The following is a 22,359-nucleotide window of genomic DNA, read 5'->3' on the forward strand; positions in this document are numbered from 1 at the left end:
TTACTAACTTCTCCTGCTTGTTTACAGAGTTACGCGCACATGATAGATCAGAAGCCCTCCGGTAAGCAAAATGGGCTGTTCCATTTCAGAAGGTAGATAAGGGTCCGCTTTCTCGATTGCTTCTCTAAATAACTTTTTTTAAATCTCCAAGTAGGAAAAGCAGCAGAGCCGGAGGGGACAGAAGGGTTTGAATCCAAGCCCTTTATTTTTTTTTTTCGTGCTGATTTCCCAAATGGGGTTTTTCATATCGCGGAGAAGAAGTAAATGACGTTACAGTTTCGCCCTCTTTTGAAGTGGTACAGCCCACTTTATGACTTTAGAACTTTGTTTTTGTCACGTCACTGAATTGCATGTTCAAACCTGGCATTTTTTTTTGAACCAGGCAAATCGAGCTTTTTTTCCAAGTTTGGTTTTTCAAGGTTGGGGTTTTTTTTCTTCTTATTTATTCCTACGCACCTCTCCTCTTTTGCTAAGAAGGGATACCTCTTCCTCTAAGTTGCGGTGTAGACTCAGGCGGGAGGAGGGTATTGAGAATTTATAATTCACACGTTTTGCATGCAGCGGCTCCTTTCTCTGGCTTAATCTCACCAGACTTCGTTCCAAACTCCTAATTGCAGTGTAAATAAGTGTAAGTACCAGAAACTGTAATTCATACTTTAAAAAAAAAAATTAGATCAAAATAGTACACACTATTCTTCCACTTTTCATACCAAAATAGTATGAGATGTCCTACTTGCGAGTGGCTGGGTTGCTATTACATACTAAAGTATTCCATGTTTTGTAAATATAGTTTATGACCCTTACATATCATGTGATGCCACTTAGTTTCCACATGGTACACAATCATGCATTTGTCATTTTTTTTAGGCGGAGCACAGTGGCTGGATTGACAGCACACACCAAAACTAAAACTGAGCAAAATTATTTATTGCATAGTTCAGTTTGTGAAATGACCTAAGGTAGGAAAGTGTGAATGTGTATTTGTGGGAATGAGGGATATTCTTAAATATGTCCAAGAGAAGTCATGTAACTGTGTCCAGGTGTTTAAAAATGAATGGGCACTTGAATGAGGGGGGTGGAATTAGTTCTATGTGTATAAAATGAGATTAGTTGTCTACTTGTGTGAGATATCTGTTGGTGGGTGTGTGCATGCATTTAGTAGGCCAACTTCCAAAATCCAGATGTAGTAGCATGTGCAGCCTTCTGAAAAGCTTGCTTATTCTGATTCTAGTCAGTAGAGAGGGTCATGTTACTCTTTTTTTCTCCATTTTTAAGAAATGGAAATTAGAAACCCTTGCCAGTCTACTTCAGATCATCCATATCTCAATCTATTGGCATCTGCACAACCTTTATTAAATTGGTATCCCTCTTTTGAAATCTTTGTTTATATTACACCATTTACCAAAATTCAGAAAGAGTGAAAGAATTCAGTTTAATATCAACAGGATAATATCCCAGCCTTTATTTGGCACAAAAGTACTGTGTTTCCTTGAAAATAAGACCCTGTCTTATATTTTTTTGAACCCTGAAATAAGTTCTTGGCCTTATTTTCAGGGAGGTCTTATTATTTTGAGGCACATGGAGCAAGATGGGGCTCCTCCTGACATCTTAACTGATTTCCAGCTCTGCATTTAAATATTTTCGGGGAGGGCTTATTTTCAGGAGGAGGCTTATTTTAGCACATGCCCTCAAAAGTCCGATTGGGCTTATTAGGGGATATCTTATTTTCAGGGAAACAGGGTATATTGACATAAATTGTACCCCAAAGCTTCCCTTAGCATTGAGACCAGGCAGATTTGCTCCCCCCTCCCCAAATTGTTTTATCATAGTTTTGTGACAAAAATTGGTGGAATCCCTGCTATTCTTTCCCATCCTACCTAGTGTCACCTCTTGGCAGGTAAACTAACCACCAATTGCATTCCTGACTATGTGATGGGGTCAGAGATTCAAGCTTTAATTTTTATTATTTATTTAGCCTTAATTTGTGCATGCTTCTACATGATAAGATTGTTGATCTTTCAGGAAAATTGGAAGATCAATAAGCCTATATCAAATAACTCATAGCTAACAAAGTCTGCCGGAGAGATTGAAGGACCTGATTTGAAATGCAAAGTAAAGAAAACGGAACCAGAATTTTTGTGCCTCTGGATTTTTCTTTCCTGAAGCTAGTTTCCTCCCCAAATTGGTTTGGGTCAAGCAAAAAGCTGCTTCTCTCTCCTATCCCCAACATCACATATGTGTGCATGTATGTTCACCTATACAGTTTCCCTACTGTAGAGCCCCCCTAGCATTCAAGCTGTTGTACAACATTTGTTGTAAATACAGGTAGTCCTTGACTCACAACTGCTTGTTTAATGATTGCTCAAAGTTTCAACAGCACTGAAAAAGTGCTGTTTATGACCATTTCCACACTTAGACCATTGCAGCATCCCCTTGGTCACATGATCAAATTAAGAAGCTTGGCAACTGGCCTGTATTTATGATGGTTGCACATCCCTGGTTCATGTGATCCCCATTTGTAATTTTCTGGCATAGAAAGGCAATGGGGAAGCCAAATTCACTTAAGAACCATGTTACTACTTTAAAAACTGCAGTGGTTCACTTAACAACTGTGGTAGGAAAGGTCATAAAATGGTCATAAAAAGGTCAAAGGTCTCGCTTAACAACAGAAAGTTTGGACGTAATTGTCATAAATCAAGGATTACCTGTAGAAGGATTTTGGGCTAATAAATTTATTGGTCTCTTAGGAATTCAGTATTCCAGACTTAAGAAAGTTTGACCCAAGAGTCTGATCTCTTATCATAATCAAAGCCAAAATCAAAATCATGGTGAGATGGCTGGCAAACAAATTAATTAATTAATTGAGAAAGTGTCATGGGTATTTGGTCCCCAATGATTGGATACAGAGGGGTATTGCAGATTGTTATTTCTGGCTGCACTGTCCCCAAGGTACTCTTTTAAGTTCCCAGCTTGGAAAATTGTATATTGGGAGAAGGAAAGCACCACTTACAAAGTAGAACAGCTAAAGGAAATTCTATGCTTTTTCAGCAACATAGTGAGGTTTCACTTATTTTTATTTATTTACATATTTCTGTGTAGAAATGTGCTGTGTAATAATCTTGTAAATAAGAATAAGGAAAAAGCAGTCCACACATTCATACCAGTTGGATGAAGCCAATCACTTGTCCTCAGTGAGTATTAATGGCAAACCTAATTGCAACTGAATATATTGATTTACTACAGTTATCAGAAATCTGTAAATCTGCTATCCTCTGCCCTTGTATCTCTCCAATTGTTTGCCTAGAGGAACGTAATTTAGTTTATTAAACAAATTGAAATGGGATAGTTATGTGCACTGAATATGCCACTTTTAATTCTATATTTTAATAATAGGTTAGTTAGGAAGCAGAAATTATTCTCAATAACATATCTGTTTCTCAATCCAGTGAGCCACAGCCTGTTATTCCAGATGCAGGCACCATATTGCAAAAAATATTTACTTGCATAACTGACTGCTTGCTGATTAGCTAACTTTGTCAGTACTTAAACAAATGAGGGATTTTATTCCGCACACTAAGTTAATTAATTTTTTAAAAATAGTGGGATCTAATAAGATATGCTTTTTAATTCCACTGTCCAATATCTGAATCTCCTTACCGGTACCTAACATAGCCCATCTGTGTTGGCCCATAGATGGGCTATACCCCATAAATTGTTTCAACTTCTATCCTCAAAGTGACGTTATAGGGCAGTGATGGCTAACCTTTTTGCCATCGCGTGCCAGGAGAAGGGGGGGCAGGGGAGGGTCACGCGCGCACGTTCCCACGCGCATGCGTGCGCAACCCCCTCCCCCCCTCCTGGCACATGATGGCCTGGTAGGCCCGTTTTTCTTTCTTACCTGGTTCCAGATCCTCTCTGTGTATGTGGGAAGGGAGAAAACAGCCTTTCCCACTCCCTTGGAGGCCCTACGGAGGCTGAAAGGGCCCATTTCCCAACTCTCAGTGGGACAGGAAGTGACATTTTTTGCTGTCCCCAGCTTCCAGAACCTCTCTAGGAGTCTGTAGGAGCCTCTCTGGGAGTCTCTGGAGGCTGGGGACAGGAAAAAACGTCACTTCCTGTCCCACCGGGAGTCGGGAAATGGGCCCTTTCAGCCTCTGTAGGGCCTCCAAGGGAGTGGGAAAGGCTGTTTTCTCTCTTCCCAGATACACAGAGAGGATCTGGAGCCAGGTAAGAAAGAAAAACGGGCCTTCCCCACCCCCCCAGGCCTTCCAGAGGCAGGAAACAGCCTGTTTCCCTACTTCTGGTGGGCCCAGAAGGCCCGAAAATCAGCTGGCCAGCGCGCACATGCGCCCCAGAGCTGAGCTTGCGTGCCCACTAATATGGCTCCATGTGCCACCTGTGGCACGCGTGCCACAGGTTTGCCATCACGGTTATAGGAATTGCACACCAGAACAACTAGACACAAGGACAGTTTTTCACCCAAACCATCACTTTGCTAAACAACTAATTCCCATAACACTGTCAAACTATTTACTAAGATTGTATTACTATTTTTCTTCTCATCCTTCCTATTACCAATTTCCTTTTCTAGATATAACTATAACTTTGTTGCTTGTATCTTTACGATTTATATTGTTTTATTTAGTTTCCTAGTATGATTTATGTTGATTGTTCATTTAGTATCCTATGACTTTCACTAAGTGTTGTATCTTATGATTCATGATGAATATATTTATGATGACTATGATCATGATTTACCACTTATATCTTTTATGTACTGAGAGCTTATGTACCAAAGACTAATTCCTTGTGTGTCCAATCACACTTGGCCCAATAAAGAATCCTATTCCTATTCCTATTCCTATTCCTATTCCTATTCCTATTCCTATTCCTATTCCTATTCCTATTCCCATTCCCATTCCCATTCCCATTCCCATTCCCATTCCATTCCATTCTATTCTATTCTTCCACATTTTCACAAATGCGCCAGGATTTTTTTCCTTGTCCTAGGGCTAGAATCTTGATAGGTCCTACTCCATTCCATTCCATTCCATTCCATCTCTCTCTTCCCATCTATCCATCCAATCTTGAAACTACCATCTCTGTCAAAGTGGGAGGATAGCCAGGTGAGGTCCTCTTCAGTAGCACGTCCTACACATCTGAGATACCCAGCCACCCCGTTCTGGCTCTTTATATTTTTTTACAAGTGCACTCTACCATTTCCCTCTTTTCTGTCTGCCTGCCTGCTTGCTCGTGCTCTTGTGCTGAGTCACTTGGCTTCCTTATATCCATGACCTTGGCAGAGACCCAAACACTTTCTTTCTGCCAGGCACTTCATCCTGTCAAAAAGGTTATTTAAATGTATAGCTAGGAAATGTTAGTCCTGTCCAGATTAGCATCTTACTTCTGAGCAGCTATGCATGAGAAACACCCTTCCTTCTTTTTTAAATATTAGAAAGCACAGCTCTGTGTCTTCAGACAATGGCTTTCATGAATATGCAGTTCTCACCTGTCTGGGCTCTGGATATTTATTGTAGAACCCATCAAGCTTTTTAAAAAATATATAGGGTCATTTTGAAGTGTGATGTAGGTCACCATTTATTAACAGTATGACAAATGTCATATCATTCCCACTTAATTATTTCCTATTTCTAAAACAGCATTTTTATATAGAATGACAGATCCTTTGAGGGGATTTTTGCCCTTAAAGGCAGCTTAGAAACATTTAAACCTAAACACCCTTCCCTTCTCTCCCACACATACTTATAGAATACGTGAAATATTTTGTTTCTTGGCTTGTTTAATTTAGACTGCATCTGTTGTGTTAAAAATGGAGTAAGGCTGTAAAAGTGTGGAATATGGAAAGCAGAGGATGACAAAAAATAGTATGACATTAAAAAACAGTGCATAGGGAAGATACAGTTGAATGGGATCAGTAAGTGGGTGAAAACATTAGCTTCTCCTCCCCAAGCTCAAAAGTGAGAGAAAAAGCAATTGTTACATTAAAGATAGACTTCTGTGGTGCTTTGTAAATAGAAAGAAGATGACCAACAAATATTCTAGATTCCAGAACCTTTGGAAATGTAGAGGACAGAGGGATAGGCCTTGAGGGATAAAAGGGGGATTTTCAAGCCAGGACAAGTGTGCCCTCCTCCCTCTTGGCCTTCTCTGAAAGGGTCTGGAGACCTGGCTCTGCCAACTGGCCTAGGGCCCCAATGGGGTGTGTCATTCTGGAGAGGGTTAATAGACCAATTCAGGGGTCTCCAAACTTAGTAACTTTAAGACTTGTGGACTCCAACTCCCAGAATTCCTCAATTAGCTGGCAGAGGAATTCTGAGAATTGAAGTCCACAAATCTTAAATCTGCCAATTTGGAGACCCCTGGACTAAGACTGTTAAGTTGGGTGAATGAGGACGCAGCAAGCCAGGCAGTGAGTGACAACAGCTCTTTATTGTAGGGTGAGAACCCAGCGACTGACCAGGGGAAACAGCTCCCTTTATATACCTTGCAGCTGTGGTGGTCAGCCAATCAGCTGATGGTCAATTAATTCAAACTGCCCGCCCAAAATCTACATACATAACACTCCTCCTCTCCCAGAAGTCCCTTGGGGTGAACATTAGCATACGTAGTCCCTCAGGTGACCAGGGCGTGTCTGCACCCTAGTTGACCTGCGTGGTTCAGTTGGAGGTGTGGCGTTGAGCAGGTCGGAGGAACTCCTGTTTCTCCCTGCTCCGCCAATGGAACCTCCGAGAATTTGTTGTGGGCGGCAACTTCTTCGGCTGGCCGGTCTTCTGCGATGGGGCGGCGCTGGATCTTGGGGCTGACAGCTAAGTCTTCCGCTTGACTCGGACTTGAGTTAGGTCTGGAGTTCGGTTGGTAGTTAGGGAGCGGTTCGTCGAAAATGTCTTCTGTGCCGGCGGTTAAACACTTCCGTAACTGATCAATGTGCCGCTGCCAAATCCTCCTATCTCCCATGTCTACCCTATAAGACTTGGGCCCAGTTACTTCCGTGATTGTCCCGGTTTCCCAGATGGGCCTGTTCCCGTAATTTCTAGCGAACACTGGCGTCCCTATTGTGAACTCTCTAAGCCTTTTCTCGGCTCCTCTGAAGTTGTCAAGGGAATGACTGGGATGTGTCCCTTCCGCTTGCATTGCCGGCAAATGGCGTCTCGGAACTCGCAGGTCTGGCGCGGATGGCCCCCCCCCACAACTCGCACAGGCATCTCAGTGGCCTCGCTGGTCTTGCTGGTCCTGTTTGGTCCAGCAGACCTCCTCATCCGACTCTTCCTCGCTCCCCGTGCCTACGGTTTCCTGGTGCACTGGGGCTGACTTCTGTGCTGTTCTGCTCTGCGTTGTCCCCTGTAGTCTCTTGGCTGCCTTGGAGGAGGATTCGTGAGCCCTCGCCTCATCCAGTGCGATGTGTAGTGTGAGATTTGTCTTTGCGAGCAACCTTCTCTGCAAGCAAATATCTCTCACTCCGCAGATTAGTTGCTCTAGCAACTTTTCCAGAGTACTGCTCCTGCAGTCCATAGCTGGGTTTCTTCATCATCAGTTCCTTTTGACTGGGTGATATTTTTAGACATATCTCTCTTCGCCCTGTGGCCACGCCCCCTGCTCCCATAATGCACCAGTCTTTTCACTCAGTCACTGAAGACTGGTGTGTGTTTCTCTCTTCGTATTCAACCTTTTGCTTAGGATTCTGGCGTTAGGCTTTTTATTTATTTTTTTGCTAGTTTTTTTCTTCGGTAAGAGCCTATAGAGGAGAAAGCTACTGGGAATTGAAATCGGCGCTGGGGCTCCAGTCTGCTTTTTTCCCGAGGTCTCTGACGGCCGTCAGACCGCAGCTGGGGTTTCCGACCCTTTGGGGCGGTCCCCTGGCCTCTATTACAGCCGCCGGTGTGAGTGCGGGCATTGCGGATCGCCGCAGGCACCCCCCACACCTTCGATTTGGACTTCGGCTCGTAGGGGCGGCTCCGGAGCTTTGCAAGGTTTGCCCTGCAGGCTCTGACGTCTGTGTGTGATCGCGCCTGCTGAAGCCAGGCCTAATTAGCGCAGCCGGCTTGCCTTGCCTGTATTGACGGCCACTTTGATCGGCAGAGAGATTGCGGAGATTCGCCGTCCTGAGCAGCCGGTGGTGAGAGTGCTGGGCATCCGACCTTTGGGCGGCGCCCTTGGGGCGTGTAGCTGGGCAGAGGGACGAGCTTTTTGGCTTTGATTAATGCTCCAAGCTCGCCCGATTTAACCGCTGCTGGCCTGTGCGTGTCGGAGCGCCGCGGGCGCCATTTTGAGACCGTCTGCGCTGCGTCGGCCATTTTGTCTCCTTCCCCAGCTAGTCGTTCCGATCCCTCCTGTGCCGGATGGTTTTCTCCTTTTTTTGGGGGGGGTGGTCCTTCGAGCACTTCTGGTTTCTAGCTTGCCTCATCGCTATCCCTGTGTGCTGGGATCAGAGGCCAGCCTTCCTTAATTCGGAGCCTGGGCAGTTGGGGCCTTCTGAGGTCTCTTCTCCACCACGTCTCCTTGTAACCTGCTGCACCCCCCCATCATAGGAGGCTGCGTTAGCTCTTGTATATAGTTCTTACTGTTGTTACAAAAAAAAAAAAGAAAGAAAGAAAAAATACATAAATATTGATAATAATAATAGATAAAAAAAAAACAAGACACAAGTTTTTTGCATATATATATTGACTTTCTCCCTGTTATGGCGGACTCCTTTTTGTCCTCTGACTCGGAGCGGGAGCCCAGCTCACCCAGGGCCCCGGCCAAGCACAAATCAAAGTCACGAGGACGGTCTGCTGCCGCTTCTACTGAGTCTCACCAGCACAGACTCTCATCAGTGGCGGAGAAAGATGCCCAGCGCCGGCATAGAGCGCTTGAGAGGCAATATGAGGCAGGCCACCTCTGCTTCTGTTTTCGCATCCAGCCAGCAGCTGCCTCCTCAAGGTCACTCACCTTTGGCCCCTGAAGCTGCTCCTGACCGGGGTATGGCGCTCGCCCCGAAACGTGACGTCTCCACTTCTCAGGTATTTTCCACGCTAATACTGTTGTTCTTCGACTGGACCCGGCCTTTTTGCCGAAGGTGAACTCATATTTTCATCACGCTCAGGAATTAATCCTTCCTGACTTCTGTCCGTCGCCCAAGCACCAACGTGAGAAGGATTGGCACACCCTTGACTGGCGCAGGGCCCTCCGGCGTTATATTCGCAGGACTGAGTCGTTCCGGAAAATGGAGGCCCTTTTGATTTCTTTCCATCCAAGATCCTTGGGCCAAAAAATATCTCCATCGACCGTGGGCAGGTGGATTAAGGCATGCATCTCCACTGCTTATGAGAACCAGGCCAGGCAGGTTCCAGCTGGGATCTTGCCTCACTCTACTCGTAGTGCAGCAACGTCAGCCGCTTGGGCCACTCAGGCATCTGTTGCTGACATCTGCCGGGCTGCCACTTGGTCCTCGGTGACACCTTTTATCAGGCACTATAGGGTGGATTCATTTGCCTCGGCTGAGGCTTCCTTTGGCCGCCGTGTCCTGCAGAGTGTTCTGGGGACGCAGGACTCTGGGGGCCTTTAGTTTCCCACCCTTATTTCTGAGCTTGGGTATATCCCAGCTATGGACTGCAGGAGCAGTACTCTGGAAAACGAACATTGTCTTACCTGAATGTTCCTTTTCGGAGTACTGCGACTGCAGTCCATCCCCTCCCTTGTTTTTTGTCTGCCCTTTGTTTATGGACTACTGGTGTCCGGGCCATTCTGGACTTATTGTGATTGTCGACCTGTTGGCTTTCCTTGGACTGTCTTAGGTGGTCGCGCCTTCGTTCAAAGACTGGTGCATTATGGGAGCAGGGGGCGTGGCCACAGGGCGAAGAGAGATATGTCTAAAAATATCACCCAGTCAAAAGGAACTGATGATGAAGAAACCCAGCTATGGACTGCAGTCGCAGTACTCCGAAAAGGAACATTCAGGTAAGACAATGTTCGATCTCATTGAGGTCTCGGTACTCGCACTGGTTTGCGGCCTTGCGCAGGTCAGTGACGTACTCGCTGATCGACCTCCCCCTCGCTGCAGCCATTGCTGGAAGTCGAACCGCTGCACGTACTTCGATGGCGTTGGGGCGTAGTGGTCCTTCAGCAGGGTCTGAAGTGTTTGCCATGAGATGGTGTGGACCAAGTTCGGTTCTGACAGGGCGTCGGCCATATCGAACACCTTGGGTCCGCAATGGCTCAGGAACAGGGCTTTCTTCCGTACGTCGGGTAGCCCCTCTAGGTCGCTGGCCACCAGGAAGCATTCGAAGCGGGACATGTAGGATCCCCACTTCTTTTCCGTTGGGTTGAAAGGCGCTGGAGGTATGTAGGCAGATATCGTCGGTAGATTCTCCAAATACTCCGCTTGCTTGCCTGGCTGGATTTGGGTTTGCAGCACTCTCATCGGCTCGTGGCTTCAGCTCTTTCCATGGCTTCTGGCCTCAAAATCCCACCCTCATCGCCAATGTTAAGTTGGGTGAATGAGGACGCAGAAAGCCAGGCAGTGAGTGACAACAGCTCTTTATTGTAGGGTGAGAACCCAGCGACTGACCAGGGGAAACAGCTCCCTTTATATACCTTGCAGCTGTGGTGGTCAGCCAATCAGCTGACGGTCAGTTAATTCAAACTGCCTGCCCAAAATCTACATACATAACAAAGACCCTACCTCCTTCCCATGTGCATGTTGCTCCTTCTCATCTTCATTAATTTTTAAATCACTTTGTTGACTGATTAAATGTTTTAAAGTTTCACATTGTTGCTTGTATTGATTATAAGCCACCTTGAGTCACTTCTAGGCAAGATGAGTGGAATTGCACATGGTTCTCAATTTACAACGTTTCATTTAATGACTGTTTGAAGTAACAGCACTGAATAAAGGGACTTATGATAATTTTTCAGACTTAATGACTGTTGCAGCATCCCCATGGTCACAAAATCTGGGTGCTTAATGACTGTTGCAGCATCCCCATGGTCACAAAATTTGGACGCTTGGCAACTGGCATGTATTTATGACCGTCATTGCAGTGACCCAGGTCATGTGATCCCCTTTTGCAACCTTCTGACAAGCAAAGTCTGTGGGGAAACTAGATTCACTTTACAACTTGTGTTACGAACTTAACAGCTGCAGTGTTTCAATAATAGCTAAGCAAGAAAGGGCGTAAAATGGGGCAAATCTCATTTAACAACTAACTTGCTTACAACAGAAATGTTGGGCTCAATTGTGATCATAAGTCGAGGACTACCTGTATGAAGTTTAATAAATAAAATAAAACATCTGAACCAGCCTTCCCTAACTAACATGAAAATGAAAGGAAGGAGGCACAGTGAGACTTGAAAAATTATTATTAGTAAACCCTATAAAAGTACGGTACTAAAAGTAATACTGGCTTACATGGCATTGATTTCCCAGTCTGATGTATCTTGACAGGGATATACACAAAAGTTAAGCAAGCTAGTGAAAAACTAAGGCAATAAAAAGTTGGGGGAGGAAGATCAGAGTACAAATGATGTACAAACAGAAGACGTCATAAAAGGGGAAGGATAAGCTGGACTTAAATAATAAGGGAGTGAAAGAATCAATCGGGAACAGCAATTCCTGCAAGTTAAGGTAAGAGGAAAAAAAATCCTTTCTTCTTAGAAATAAGGCTGCAGGGTGAGGAGAAGCAAAACCTACAATTGGAAAGCAAAATTAATATAACATGCTTTGTCCCACATAACTCTTCAATAAGCAATGTCAATCTTCCTAAGCCATGTTTATATGATTTAGTGCACTGGCATCTGGGTTTCACAGGGACATATGCACAATTGCTTTTAGTTAAATTAACAATACTTGATGAATCAATAATTAGGAAAAGCATGCTTTATATTTGACAAGAAATTTGAATCGTTGTTAGAGGAATTAATTGGGGAAGAACAGGGGAGACCTTAATGTTGGTCAATAAGATTTAAGTCCATTCATTTACAAAAAAAAAAAAAAAAGCAAAATAAAAATGCATCAGGTTTACAGTCGTGTGTTCAGATTTAAGAAAATTAAGTGGAAATTGAAAAGAAAGTAGTAAAAAAAATCATATTTCAATTATTATTTTGTACCATTTGTTTGAAATGGTATAGCATTTCCTCCCTGAGCAGGGGGTTGGACTAGAAGACCTCCAAGGCAGGAGTGAAATCCAGCAGGTTCTGACAGGTTCTGGAGAACCGGTAGTGGAAATTTTGAATAGTTCAGAGAACCGGCAAATGCTACCTCTGGCTGGACCCAGAGTGGGGTGGCAATGGAGATTTTGCAATATCCTTCCCCCAGGAGTGGGGAGGGAATGAGGATTTTGTAGTATCCTTCCCCTGGAGTGGGCTGGGAATGGAGATTTTGCAATATCCTTCCCTTGCCATGCCCACAAGCCACGCCCACCAAGCCACACCACGCCCACTAAGCCATGCCTACACAACCGGTACTGAAAAAATTTGGATTTCACCACTGCTCCAAGGTCCCTATCAATTTTGTCATTCTGTTATAGCAGTAGCACTTAGACTTATATACCGATTCATAGTGCGGTTTACATAATCAGCATATGGCCCCCAACAATCTGGGTCCACATTTTACCGACCTTGGAAGGATGGCAGGCTGAGTCAACCTTGAGCCGGTGAGATTTGAACTGCCGAACTGCCGCTAGCAGTCAACTGAAGTAGCCTGCAGTGTTGCACTCTAACCACTGAACCACCTCGGCTCTAGTTGTTCTATTACTTGATAATCATATACAGTAATACTTTACTAGTAATGCAAATTGCCTAAATCTTGTTTATTATAATTATTTATCCATAAGAACTGTTTATTTGGCAATGTCACAAGCGGCTGAGTAAAATTTAGAGACACAATTTGTAATGTTTGCATCTTGATCTGAGAATAGCAAAAAGGTATAAAACTCATTGGACAAACTTGGTAATTCTTTAAAAGCTAATTATTTTGTTATTACCATTCTAGTAAAGCGTTATAAACTGCTGAATGTAGTGAATTAAATATTTATTTTGTTCAAATCAAAGTAAGACGTTAAAGTTCTTTAATTCTCTATTTTTTTCTTTTAAAAAAACCCCCACTCTTAATAAGTGTGTATTAAAAATTAGATTGATCTTTACATTAGATATTATTTTGTATGGGTACATTTTATTCAGTGGTTTCCATTTCAGCGCTCATAATTGTAAGATTTGTGCTTTTAACACTGTATTTCAGAAATGAATATAACTACAAATTTAGATGTAATGAAATTCACTGTTCAGTTGTATAAAATACAATACTGATAGCAAATGAAATGAGTCTGTGGTTCTACATAATAACAGCTTGGGGGGGAAAATTCAGTACTCAATCATTTGGTCATTTAAATGTGATTTGCAACAAATTATTCCAGAGTTTTTACATATATATCCAACAGGATGTTCCCTTCTAAGATTAGTAGAGTTATACAGAGTATAGAAAAAGAAATAGACAGCCCAAAAATTCAAAGGTGTAAGATTAAAAAAAAGGAAGTTTAGCTAAAACAACTTTATTTATTTATTAAATTTATATCCCGCCCTTCTCCCCGAAGGGACTCAGGGTGGTGAACAGCCGAGAATTAAAATAACATGCAATATAAAAGTTAAAATAATTAAAAATAAATTAAATTAAATGGCCGCCCCAATTTAAAACCCCTAGCAATACAATTAAAAACCCCTAAAACCTATTCTGGCCAGGCCGGCTTGCTGAAATAAAAACGTCTTCAGGGCCTTACGGAAAGTGCGGAAATCCGGAATCAACCGTATTCCGGGAGGTAGCTCGTTCCAGAGGGCAGGTACTCCCACAGAGAAGGCCCTTCCCCTGGGGGCCGCCAGCTGACATTGCTTGACCGACGGCACCCTGAGGAGGCCCTCTCTGTGAGAGTGTATACCAATACCATTCAGTACTTCTCTCTCTATTTACAAGTAGTCCTCAACTTACAATTTTTCCAAGTTAAAAGAGACTTATTTTTCACACTTACGACTGTTGCAGCATCCGCATGTGCTGCATGATCATAATTCGGATGCTTGGCAACTGGCATGTATTTATGACAGTTGGAACGTCCTGGAGTAATGTGATCACTTTGTGCAACCTTCTGAGAAACAAAATCAATGAGAATCAGTGACGAAATCTGATTCACCTTACAACCATCTTAACCAACTGCAGTGATTCACTTGACAATTGTGGTCGTAAAATGGGGCAAAACTCACTTAACTGCCTCACTTGGCAACAGAAATTTTGGGGTCAATTGTGATCCTAGGTTGAGGACTGCCTGAAATTTAGTCTTCACAAACTATCCACATACCACTTTGCTTCTTTAAACTTCTTTTTCTGAGAATTGCATCCAATCCATGCAACTACAACTTTTTTTATCCTTTCTTTTCCTTTTGACCCACTCTTTGAAGTTTTTGTTTTGCAATTTGTTTTTCATTCTCTGTGATCAAACCATCTCAATATACTGCTTTATTGATGGCCACTTATTTTTGTATATAAACCGTTTTCACTGTGAATTCATTCATTCTTGACCCTATTTCTTCTCATTTAACCATATACACTATACTTAAGTAGCCCATTTGCACTTTATTCAACTCAGTGATGATTGATCTTCATTGTCAGTTCTAATGTTTCTATGTCTGTTGTCATTATTTTAATTTTCTTTACACTTAATCTTAAACCCATATTTTAACGGTGTTTCTTAAATTTCCTTACAGAAGCTTGCATATCCTCTATCAATAAAGTAGTGTCATCAATACTCTGATGGCACATTCTCCTTTTTGACCCAAACTGATACATTCTATTTTTTTCCCCCTTATGGAAAGTTTGTGTGCCATTCCAATAATCTGATCTTCCTCCTGCAGTGACTAAATAAATCTTAATTACAACTATTTTCAGAAGCTTGTGTCCTTCAGATTCTTTCTGTCCTGTCTTCTGTATATCTATTCTTCCTTTTTTCATGTTCTTTGACTACATTGATTACCGGTAATTGATTAATCATTTGATGGCAGGTATTTTTACAGTTTTTGTGAAACATGCTTATCTTCACAATCATCTGAATAAGCAACCTGACACACTTTGGTTGGTTCAATTTGTTCTAGTTATCACCTAGTATCTTCTTTTTTTGTTTTTCTATTTGTCAGCAAATAATTTTAATTACATTTTACATGAGTAATTTTACTGAGCTGACATGAATTTTGGCTGTCCACATTTGTTTATTCCTTTAGACTTTTTTTTTGGCTGCCCATCTATCTGAGAAACTCTGTATGGTGAACATAAAAACAGAGACATTCATTAAAAGAAAAAGAATCAACTAAAACTACTTTGAGATTCAATAAAAAATATGAAACCATTAGATATATCTATTCCAGATCATCCATCCTATCTCTAGTGCCTAGGGGAAAATCTAGGTCTTCGTAGCTTTGCTACAGACCAGTAATTTTGCTGGTGGCTAAGAAAAATAACTGCTGCTAAATTTGTCTACTGTATTTGACACTCTGTGATAAGGTTTCTCATTGTTTTAATCTATGTTTAATCTTATTACTCATTTTGATTATTTCATTTTGTTATGAGTAGAAAGCATGAGAGAAAGATACTGAATATGCTATAAAGGCATAATATTTTGCTCCATTTAAAATCCTCCAGTTGCCAGAATTCTGCTAAAAGGCAAAGTGAATCAAAAGATTAGAGAGATGGAGAAGAAATGTAGAAAGTCTTATCAATGAAGCTAACTGTTGAAACAGTAGATAATTTGCTGGAAGTGCAATTAGTGATCTCAATACTTGAAGCAATACAAAAAGCATTAAGTATATACCTTAAACACAACATTACTGCTACTTTTTGCATTAAGCTGTTACTTCCCATCATCGATTAGCAAGTACAGTGGGTAGCGAACAGGGTGGATTTGATTTAAATCAAGTTGATTTAAATCGCAATTTAAATCATGATTTAAATCACTAGTAAAAAGGCTTGATTTAAATCAACTTGATTTAAATCATAATTTTTAAAGAGCAACTGTCATCTCTGCTACTCCTTTGACCCACTGTTGACTCACAGATAGTCCCAGTGTTGCAGAATATAAAGCCTCAGGCTACATAACTAAGCTCCATTTCATGCTGAATAAACTAAATTATTTATGTATCTTAAATAGTGGGGTAAAAAAATAGATTTTTACCCCAAAAGTTTTTTATTAAAATAAATTCAATAAAAATAAAAAAAATCTGATTTAAATAAAAAAAATCTGATTTTTTTGATTTTTTTTAAAAAAAATCATTGATTTTTATCCACCCTGGTAGCGAATGTTAGCTTAATGTAGGACTTGGTTCTGGTTTTGCACTATGCAGAATAAATTTCGAAGACAGGCAGTGCAGTGCGTAGGCCAGGGAGACAGAGTGAATAGAGGCATAATACTCAAGATCGTTCATTCATCGTAGAGAAGAAATATCATAAACTGCTAGTAGGTTGCCATTCTCTTGTTTGATTTTATAATTTTTAAAATTAAATTAAAATTTATGTTAACATAACATGCAAACAGAAATAAAGATAATATGACAATGGGGAAAAGAAGGGAAAGAAGTGTGAAATAAAAACAGTAATTTTCAACATTTTTAATGTAGTTGCAATCTCAACTTCTTTACTTTAGTGATTAGATAAATCACTAGTAGTTAATAAAAAGTAAAATTTCTGTTGCAGCTACACTACAGGTAGTCCTTGACTTACAATCATAACAGCCCAAAATTTCTGTTGCTAAGTTACACATTTGTTAAGTGAGTTTTGCCCCATTTTACGACCTTTCTTTCCACAATTGTTAAGTGAATCACTGCAGTTGTTAAGTTAGTAAAATGGCTGTTAAGTGAATCTGGCTTCCCCCGTTGACTTTGCTTGTCAAAAGGTCATAAAAGGTCATGTGACCTTGGGATACTGGAACTGTCATAAATATGATTTAGTTGCCAAGCATCTGAATTCCGATCACTTAATCACGGGGATGCTGCAATTGTCATAAACAGTCATAAGTCACTTTTTTCAGTGCCATTGTAACTTTGAACGGTCAGTAAACGAACTATTGTAAGTCGAAGACTGCCTGTACTAATTAGTAAAAATTAAAAGTAAAAAGTAACATTGAGACTGCAACTACACCAGCCAACAATACTAGTTGTTTCTAAGCAACATTCTGATCATCAAAACCAAAAGTCAAAAGTTTTGGTTTTTTGTTTTTTTCCCCCCTGTTTTTATAAACACAAAATCTAGAAGTGGTCTCAAAGTGGAAAGTGATTCTCCCGGATCGGGAAGGAGCATCGATGCCCCCGAAAGCTTGTGATGCTCCCGATCTCAAAAGTGAAGCTTCTCTTAAGTGTCATTTATGAAAGTCTGAGATTGCCCGTCTCTAGTTATTCCTTCCAATCTATACATTTCTATATTCTTAGTTTCTGTAAATGAAGATGCCAAGGAGCATAAAGGCGGCTTGGGCTTGAAAAACGTCAGTTTAAATGTGGTGATACACCTGCTATTTTCAGGAGCACAGATTGTGGAAGCAATCATGCTGCCGGCAGCTTTCCGAATCTGCAAGTGCGAACGACACTATAGAATTTGTTACTGCTGTTGAAGCAGTGGTAGAACAGAGAAATTGCTGATATAGAGCTTTATGGGGGAAAGATTATATTTAAAACTAATAGCTTCGGGGCTACAGCAGTCTGCTGCCTTGAAAAATGCTGGAATTGAGAATTTCTCACTTTTCTCTCACACTGCCAAGCTTTTCATTTTTAAAAGCTTGTAGTTGGCTGCTCATACATAACTATAATCTTCACATCAGACGCTAGCCCATATGCATGGCATAATCTCTAAAATGGAGATTCCTTTCTCTCTCCCTTTGTCTCTCCGTCTTTAGAATGAGAAATGTGTTCCTTGAAAATGGATCTGCCTTCTCATGTCTCACCAGCAAGCATTATAGAAACAATTGCTTTCCAACTAGCGTGCAGTCCGGTAGATAAGAAAGTCGCTCTGCAGTTAGATGAAGAAGATGGGCTAAAACACCTTCGCGAATGCTTCCACATTCCCAAAGTGACGGATCTGCCTCCAAGTAAGAAGTGCAATTATATTAAGGTGGTTTGCTGTGTTTTTTTTTTTTTTTTTTTTTTGCATGCCTCTGTTGTAAATCCGCGGGAATCATTGCCGCTTCACAGAGCAATGGAGCTCTGGCAACCACCTCTCTGAACCCAGCGTGTTTCTTGCGTTGCTAAATCAAGACCTCAAGTTGAATACTTTATGTTCTCATGCCTGTCCTGAAGAAAACGAATGAATACATTGCAGCCCTTGTGTAGTACTTATGCTGTCACTCAGCCTCCCTGAACAATATAGTACCTGATTGAAAATTGTAGGCAAGAACGTATCTTAATAGGTTTTTGCTGCTTGCGTTTAGTACTTATTGCACATAAAAAAATAAATAAATAGAAGCCTCAAGCCTACAGGCTTTGCTTTCTTCTTGTTAATTGTTAGAATCCATCAAGATCTTCCATATACATGTCTAGAATGAGAGAGCAGTCTAAGAGGAATAATTACGCTAGGATAGTTGGCCTTAATGGTTAATTAAATAATTGTACAGATTGATCAATTTTAAAAAATGTTCTTGATTAATTTTATAAGATCCCCATGGTATTTAGAAGTATATATTCAAAGTACACTTATATTGTACAGCTCCATTCTGTTGTACAGCTGAAAATGTTTCTTCTAATATGAAGTTTGCTGTAACTGTGTTTCATATCTAAAATTTAGGAGTAATTGCATTAAAGTGCAAAGAGAAAGAGAGAATATATTGATAGGAAAATATTTGTTTAAAATCAATACAATCAATAAGAATAAAATTTCTTAAATTGATGACAGGCCTGTTTGTTACTGTTAGGAATTAAATATTTGTAATGGCTTCCATTCTATTCATTTGAAAAATATCTGGTAAGGGGTATTCAGGGAAGAAGATTCTCAAATAATTTCTCTAATTCAATGTTTCTCAACCTTGGCAAAGTTAAGATATGTCAACTTCAACTTCCAGAATCACCCAGCCAGCAGCCTTTGGAGTTTTAAGTCCACACGTCTTAACATTGCCAAGGTTGAAAAACACTGCTCTAAACCAATCTGAAGCCGAGAAAATGAACCACCTCTCATCAATATTCAGTAATTGGAGAAATATCATTCCATTATTTGAGAATGCAGGGATACATCTGAATAGAGGCATGAAGATTACCATTAAATGGCTTTATATTACGTATTCTATTTTAAACATAGTAATGTATTTTTTATATATTATTTCATTCCATCACTTTGTAATTAATGTTTTTTAAGAAAAGAAAAACTTCTGCAAAATTTACATTTGCTACCATTCATATCTTTTTTATGAAATGCAAAGTATTATGAAGAACGCTTCCTAAGTCAGTGGTTCCGAACCTTCCTAATGCTGTGACCCTTTAATAGAGTTCCTCATGTTGTGGTGACCCCCAACCATAAAATTATTCCTAAAACCATTGAAAATATGTGTTTTCCGATGGTCTTAGGGACCCCTGTGAAAGGGTCATTCGACCCCCAAAGGGGTCCCGACCCACAGGTTGAGAACCACCGTCCTAATTTATACTTTAACAATATATATGTCAGCGTTCCAGAAAACCCCCAACTCCCAGTAAAGACGCGGAAGCAGGCATTTTCCAAAGTTCTCTTTACTAGAATAGGTAAACTCGCACATCTGGGAAATCCCAAATCTGAAAAGCCTGGGTTTTCCTTCAGTAATTCAAAGCTCCCAAAACCATCCCCTTTCTCCCCAGTTGGTCACATGCTCCAATCAAACTCCGTTCCACCTCGACCCAGCCCCTGACCACTCCTCCTCCAGATGCTGGATCGCCCTGACCTTGATCGATAGGAAGAATGCTATTATGTCTACTAATTCTCCTCTCCTAAATCCCCCCTCCTACTTTCCCACACATGAGGAGATGGCAGCATTGAAGCTTCCGGCCTAATATGGCTTCCAAGGCTGACAATATACTAATTTATTATGCACATTATGCTTGCAGTCTATATGTAGACACATAAACATGTAGATCGTTAACTTTCCCACTCTTTTGGATCATATTTTATGGTGGTGGCAGTTGTAGATAGATTATCTTCTTTTCAACCTATGTCTCTATGCAGGCTGTTATGGTCCCTTAGTTTTGAGCAAGGGATATGCTTTTGGGAGCAATATGCTGACTCTGTAAACTGCTTAGGGAGGGCTGTAAAGCACTGTGAAGTGGTATATACTGTAAGTCTAGGTGCTATTGGTATCTCTGAAGCTGTGTAAATCCTAATAAAATTTATGGAGGAGAAAGATCTCATGTGACTTGAAATACATTTGTGAATGAGAGACAAAGTCAGTTCACATATATCTGTCTCTTTACCTATACCTATATTTACCATATCTATATCTATATGTCTATCTCTATCTTTTGAAATGGAATCAGGCTTTCTTCTTTTGAGGTAGGCTTTAACAAGTCTGATTTTGACAAGTCTTATAGAGAAAAATAGGAGAGTCATGACAAATACTTTAAAATATATGTTCTTCAGGGCAAAAGCTCAGTTTTGCCAGTGAATTTGTCACTGTAGCCCCTTCCTTGTTTTTATTCAGCCGTACAGTTTTTCCAATTATAAAATTTTCAGATTAACATTTTCTTAGTTGTAACCAGTGGTGGGTGGCCCCGGTTCACACCAGTTCTATAGAACCGGTAGTAAAACCGGTGGGAGGCTCCGCCCACCGACCCCAACGTCATCAGAATGCTTCTGTGCATGCACAGAAGAGCGCGTGCATGCACGAGCGAAGCAAGCGCACACGCGCGCAGCCTCATTGCAAATCGGTAGTAAAGGTAAGGAGAACCCACCCCTGGTTGTAACTGGAGGTAAAGATTTTCATTTTGGCTGTGAAAAATCTTCAACTAATTCTGATTAATGATTTTGGCAATTTAGTTGGGAATGGATAATTGTTGCAGATGTAAAATGCACCTATAAAATGTAAATGTAAATCTCCAGGAGGAGAGCCTTCTCTGTGGGGGCACCTACTATCTGGAATGAGCTCCCCCCAGAAATACGGAGGATCCCGGATCTGCGCACCTTCCGCCGCGTCTTAAAGACCTTACTATTTCACCAGGCCGGCCTGGCCTAATTTTCCCCCTCTTTTATAAAAGATTTTTAAAATTTTAAATATCTTTTAGTATTTTATATATTCAATTTTAAATTGGTTTTAAAAGTTTGGGGTTTTAAATTTGTCGGGGCCAAAATTATCTAATTTGATTTTATTCTATTTTTAAATTTTGTATGTATGTGTTTTTATTGTTTGGCTGTGCACCGCCCTGAGTCCTTCGGGAGTAGGGCGGTATAGAAATCTAAATAAATAAATAATAAATAAATAAATAAATAAATAAATAAATAATAAATGAAGTCACATGGTATTTCTCTGCTATCCTAATTCAAGGTTCATATTTAGTTTTGTTTTATCCATCCATCTATCTATCTGTCTATCTATCTATCTATCTATCTATCTATCTATCAATCTCTATCCATATCTGTCCATCCATCCATCCATCCATCCATCTAGCTCTTAAATACACTTCTATAAAGCATTCCTTAAAATCACTTTACCATGGCAGTTTCAAAATTAAACAAGCACCTTCGCTAAGTCAGGAGAGGCATTCCTTGGTTTTTTTCCCCTTTTCCCTGTCAACAACTACCCTAGTATACTTTACAAAGAGATAATTACTTATTAACAGAATACGGATCATGATAGTAAATATTGAAGAAGAGAATGGACATTGACTTACCTGAAGGTCCTTTTTCAGAACACTGCGGATACACTCCAGCACTGGGAAAATCCTCATCTCTGACAGCAACTGAGAGAACTTATATTTAAATTAACTCCCACTCTGTGCTCTTACCACGCCCCCTTTTGCACTCGAATCCCCAGTCTTGAACGAAGGACCAGCAAATAAATTGCAAAAGAAAAACTTTATTAACCACAACCAAAGGCAACAAACAACCACAAACAGGGGGGGAAATGGAGTGTATCTGCAGCGTTCTGAAAAAGGACCTTCAGGTAAGTCAATGTCCATTTTCCAGAACGCTGCTACTACACTCCAGCACTGGGACATACCCAAGGCTAATTACCAGGGTCGGGCAAATGATCACCTCCCACAGAGGTCCCAGAAACAACACCCTGCAGAACCCTGCGCCCAAAGGACGCCTCAGCCAACGCATAAGCATCAATATGATAATGTCTAACAAACGGCGACAAAGAAGTCCAAGTGGCTACCCTGCAAATATCCAGA

At 41.0% G+C, this 22,359-nt stretch overlaps 1 protein-coding gene across 6 annotated transcripts in view; it reads left to right on the forward strand.

Annotated features, from left to right (window-relative positions):
• The first annotated feature begins 286 nt into the window (after positions 1-286).
• KYNU (kynureninase) overlaps positions 287-22,359 on the forward strand; it is a 130,599-nt gene continuing 108,526 nt past the window's right edge. The window contains exons 1-4 of one of the 6 annotated variants that reach the window (XM_034424566.3): positions 313-628; positions 868-959; positions 3,100-3,191; positions 17,913-18,104. In XM_034424566.3, coding sequence (XP_034280457.1) covers positions 17,921-18,104 — 184 coding nt within the window. In that variant the 5' untranslated portion in view covers positions 313-628; positions 868-959; positions 3,100-3,191; positions 17,913-17,920. Of the gene's footprint in view, positions 629-867; positions 960-3,099; positions 3,192-17,912; positions 18,105-22,359 lie in introns of all 6 variants that reach the window. The other 5 variants (XM_087881817.1, XM_034424548.3, XM_034424557.3 and 2 more) reach the window with 5 other exon arrangements.

This window comes from Pantherophis guttatus, chromosome 1 (genome assembly GCF_059756535.1).
Source record: "Pantherophis guttatus breed Tessera chromosome 1, ASM5975653v1, whole genome shotgun sequence".
Taxonomy (NCBI): Eukaryota; Metazoa; Chordata; class Lepidosauria; order Squamata; family Colubridae; genus Pantherophis; species Pantherophis guttatus.